At 32.8% G+C, this 5,000-nt stretch overlaps 1 protein-coding gene across 1 annotated transcript in view; it reads right to left on the bottom strand.

Annotated features, from left to right (window-relative positions):
- LOC129842031 (prominin-1-A-like) overlaps positions 1–5,000 on the bottom strand; it is a 102,610-nt gene that overhangs the window by 32,079 nt on the left and 65,531 nt on the right. The window contains exons 8-9 of the mRNA XM_055910406.1: positions 2,344–2,367; positions 1,855–2,072 (exon numbers count right to left, since the gene is read on the bottom strand). Coding sequence (XP_055766381.1) covers positions 1,855–2,072; positions 2,344–2,367 — 242 coding nt within the window. The remainder of the gene's footprint in view (positions 1–1,854; positions 2,073–2,343; positions 2,368–5,000) is intronic.

Below are 5,000 nucleotides of genomic sequence, written 5' to 3'. Positions count from 1 at the left end.
CATGTTTAGCATTTATCATGTTTAGCATTTAGCATGTTTAGTGTTTAGCATGTTTAGTATTTAGCATGTTTAGTATTTAGCATGTTTAGTATTTAGCATGTTTAGTATTTAGCATGTTTAGTATTTAGCATGTTTAGTGTTTAGCATGTTTAGTATTTAGCATGTTTAGTATTTAGCATGTTTAGTGTTTAGCATGTTTAGTATTTAGCATGTTTAGTATTTAGCATGTTTAGTGTTTAGCATGTTTAGTGTTTAGCATGTTTAGTATTTAGCATGTTTAGTATTTAGCATGTTTAGTGTTTAGCATGTTTAGTATTTAGTATGTTTAGTATTTAGCATGTTTAGTGTTTAGCATGTTTAGTATTTAGTATGTTTAGTATTTAGCATGTTTAGTATTTAGCATGTTTAGTATTTAGTATGTTTAGTATTTAGCATGTTTAGTGTTTAGCATGTTTAGTATTTAGTATGTTTAGTATTTAGCATGTTTAGTGTTTAGCATGTTTAGTATTTAGTATGTTTAGTATTTAGCATGTTTAGTATTTAGCATGTTTAGTATTTAGCATGTTTAGTGTTTAGCATGTTTAGTATTTAGCATGTTTAGTATTTAGTATGTTTAGAATTTAGCATGTTTAGTATTTAGCATGTTTAGTATTTAGTATGTTTAGAATTTAGCATGTTTAGTATTTAGTATGTTTAGTATTTAGCATGTTTAGTATTTAGCATGTTTAGAATTTAGCATGTTTAGCATTTAGCATGTTTAGTATTTAGCATGTTTAGTATTTAGTATGTTTAGTGTTTAGCATGTTTAGTATTTAGCATGTTTAGTATTTAGCATGTTTAGTATTTAGCATGTTTAGTATTTAGCATGTTTAGAATTTAGCATGTTTAGCATTTAGCATGTTTAGTATTTAGCATGTTTAGTATTTAGCATGTTTAGTATTTAGCATGTTTAGTATTTAGCATGTTTAGTATTTAGTATGTTTAGAATTTAGCATGTTTAGCATTTAGCATGTTTAGTATTTAGCATGTTTAGTATTTAGTATGTTTAGTGTTTAGCATGTTTAGTATTTAGCATGTTTAGTATTTAGCATGTTTAGTATTTAGCATGTTTAGTATTTAGCATGTTTAGTATTTAGCATGTTTAGTATTTAGCATGTTTAGTATTTAGTATGTTTAGTATTTAGCATGTTTAGTGTTTAGCATGTTTAGTATTTAGTATGTTTAGTATTTAGCATGTTTAGTGTTTAGCATGTTTAGTATTTAGTATGTTTAGTATTTAGCATGTTTAGTATTTAGCATGTTTAGTATTTAGCATGTTTAGTGTTTAGCATGTTTAGTATTTAGCATGTTTAGTATTTAGTATGTTTAGAATTTAGCATGTTTAGTATTTAGCATGTTTAGTATTTAGTATGTTTAGAATTTAGCATGTTTAGTATTTAGTATGTTTAGTATTTAGCATGTTTAGTATTTAGCATGTTTAGAATTTAGCATGTTTAGCATTTAGCATGTTTAGTATTTAGCATGTTTAGTATTTAGTATGTTTAGTGTTTAGCATGTTTAGTATTTAGCATGTTTAGTATTTAGCATGTTTAGTATTTAGCATGTTTAGTATTTAGCATGTTTAGAATTTAGCATGTTTAGCATTTAGCATGTTTAGTATTTAGCATGTTTAGTATTTAGCATGTTTAGTATTTAGCATGTTTAGTATTTAGTATGTTTAGTATTTAGTATGTTTAGTATTTAGCATGTTTAGTATTTAGCATGTTTAGTATTTAGCATGTTTAGTATTTAGTATGTTTAGTATTTAGCATGTTTAGTGTGTAATGGGGATGTTGTAGCAGGTGTGTACCTTACCCCAGAGAAGTTGCTGTTGATTCCCAGCTGAGGGAGTGTAAGGCGGATGTCACTGCAGGTGCGTGACACAGCTCCATTAGTGCAGGCCGGATCAGACAGGGTGTTGGACAGGGAGGTCCGTTCATACGTCAGACGGAGCGCCAGACGAGACGTTCCCTCATGAAGAACATCCAACGAAGAACTGACACTCTCCAACGCCTCCCTAGACTCACGCAGAGCTATGGAGGAGACGAGAGGAGAGGAGAGGAGAGGAGAGGAGAGGAGAGGAGAGGAGAGGAGAGGAGAGGAGAGGAGAGGAGAGGATTGTGGAGAAGATGGGAGAGAGGAGAGGAGGTCACGTGAGGTGAGGGTATGACACACCACTGACTGGAGGTCAGTTATATGACTGACACCACTACACCACTGTCACTAAACTGACACACCACTGACTGGAGGTCAGTTATAATACACACCACTGGAGAGGTGCTACTACTTCTAATAATCTGTTACCTTTGACGGCGTTCTCCACTTTGCCTTGGAAACAGAAGAAGACACAGAGACAGACTTCAACATGACAGAAGAACTAAGACCACATGTTATAACTGTTGTAGCTGTAACGAGGTATTATAACTGTTGTAGCAGTAACGAGGTATTATAATGTTGTAGCAGTAACGAGGTATTATAATGTTGTAGCAGTAACGAGGTATTATAATGTTGTAGCAGTAACGAGGTATTATAATGTTGTAGCAGTAACGAGGTATTATAATGTTATAACTGTTGTAGCAGTAACGAGGTATTATAATGTTATAACTGTTGTAGCAGTAACGAGGTATTATAATGCTATAACTGCTGTAGCTGTAACGAGGTATTATAATGCTATAACTGTTGTAGCAGTAATGAGGTATTATAATGTTGTAGCAGTAACGAGGTATTATAATGCTATAACTGTTGTAGCAGTAATGAGGTATTATAATGCTATAACTGTTGTAGCAGTAACGAGGTATTATAATGTAGTAGCAGTAACGAGGTATTATAATGCTATAACTGTAGTAGCAGTAACGAGGTATTATAATGCTATAACTGTTGTAGCAGTAACGAGGTATTATAATGTAGTAGCAGTAACGAGGTATTATAATGTTGTAGCAGTAACGAGGTATTATAATGTTGTAGCAGTAACGAGGTATTATAATGTTGTAGCAGCAACGAGGTATTATAATGTTGTAGCAGTAACGAGGTATTATAATGTTGTAGCAGTAACGAGGTATTATAATGTTGTAGCAGTAACGAGGTATTATAATGTTGTAGCTGTAACGAGGTATTATAATGTTGTAGCAGTAACGAGGTATTATAATGTTGTAGCAGTAACGAGGTATTATAACGTTGTAGCAGTAACGAGGTATTATAATGTTGTAGCTGTAACGAGGTATTATAATGTTTTAGCAGTAACGAGGTATTATAATGTTGTAGCAGTAACGAGGTATTATAATGTTGTAGCAGTAACGAGGTATTATAATGTAGTAGCTGTAACGAGGTATTATAATGTTGTAGCAGTAACGAGGTATTATAATGTTGTAGCAGTAACGAGGTATTATAATGTTGTAGCAGTAACGAGGTATTATAATGTTGTAGCAGTAACGATGTATTATAATGTTGTAGCTGTAACGAGGTATTATAATGTTTTAGCAGTAACGAGGTATTATAATGTTGTAGCAGTAACGAGGTATTATAATGTTGTAGCAGTAACGAGGTATTATAATGCTATAACTGTTGTAGCAGTAACGAGGTATTATAATATTGTAGCAGTAACGAGGTATTATAATGTTGAACCAGTAACGAGGTATTATAATGTTGTAGCAGTAACGAGGCATTATAATGCTATAACTGTTGTAGCAGTAACGAGGTATTATAATGCTATAACTGCTGTAGCTGTAACGAGGTATTATAATGCTATAACTGTTGTAGCTGTAACGAGGTATTATAATGCTATAACTGTTTTAGCTGTAACGAGGTATTATAATGCTATAACTGTTGTAGCTGTAACGAGGTATTATAATGTTGTAGCAGTAACGAGGTATTATAATGCTATAACTGTTGTAGCAGTAACGAGGCATTATAATGCTATAACTGTTGTAGCAGTAACGAGGTATTATAATGTTGTAGCAGTAACGAGGCATTATAATGCTATAACTGCTGTAGCTGTAACGAGGTATTATAATGCTATAACTGTTGTAGCAGTAACGAGGTATTATAATGCTATAACTGTTGTAGCTGTAACGAGGTATTATAATGCTATAACTGTTGTAGCAGTAACGAGGTATTATAATGCTATAACTGTTGTAGCAGTAACGAGGTATTATAATGCTATAACTGTTTTAGCTGTAACGAGGTATTATAATGCTATAACTGTTTTAGCTGTAACGAGGTATTATAATGCTATAACTGTTGTAGCAGTAACGAGGTATTATAATGCTATAACTGTTGTAGCTGTAACGAGGTATTATAATGCTATAACTGTTGTAGCTGTAACGAGGTATTATAATGCTATAACTGTTGTAGCAGTAACGAGGTATTATAATGCTATAACTGTTGTAGCTGTAACGAGGTATTATAATGCTATAACTGTTGTAGCAGTAACGAGGCATTATAATGCTATAACTGTTGTAGCTGTAACGAGGTATTATAATGTTATAACTGTTGTAGCAGTAACGAGGTATTATAATGTTGTAGCTGTAACGAGGCATTATAATGCTATAACTGTTGTAGCTGTAACGAGGTATTATAATGCTATAACTGTTGTAGCTGTAACGAGGTATTATAATCCCATCTCTGACCATGTAGTACTGGTGTGTGGTTATCCGTCCTACCGACCTAATGAAAGCATTAATGGAAGCCGCTCTGGATAAGCGGGTTATGAAGGTGTTAGAAATCTGTTAGAAATGGGTTAAGGGTGTTATAAGGTGTTGTTTAGGTGTTATAAAGGAGTTATAAGGTGTTGTTTAGGTGTTATAAAGGAGTTATAAGGTGTTTAGGTGTTATAAAGGAGGTATAAGGGAGTTACGGTGATATAGTGTTAGAAATTGTTGTTATAAAGGTGTTATAAGGTGTTGTTTAGGTGTTATAAAGGTGTTATAAGGTGTTACAAGAGTGTTAAAAAGTTGCTAAATGTG

Source organism: Salvelinus fontinalis, unplaced genomic scaffold, assembly GCF_029448725.1.
Source record: "Salvelinus fontinalis isolate EN_2023a unplaced genomic scaffold, ASM2944872v1 scaffold_0008, whole genome shotgun sequence".
Taxonomy (NCBI): Eukaryota; Metazoa; Chordata; class Actinopteri; order Salmoniformes; family Salmonidae; genus Salvelinus; species Salvelinus fontinalis.
The sequence above is the reverse complement of the archived record's forward strand: the minus strand, read 5'-3'. Positions and strand labels throughout refer to the sequence as shown.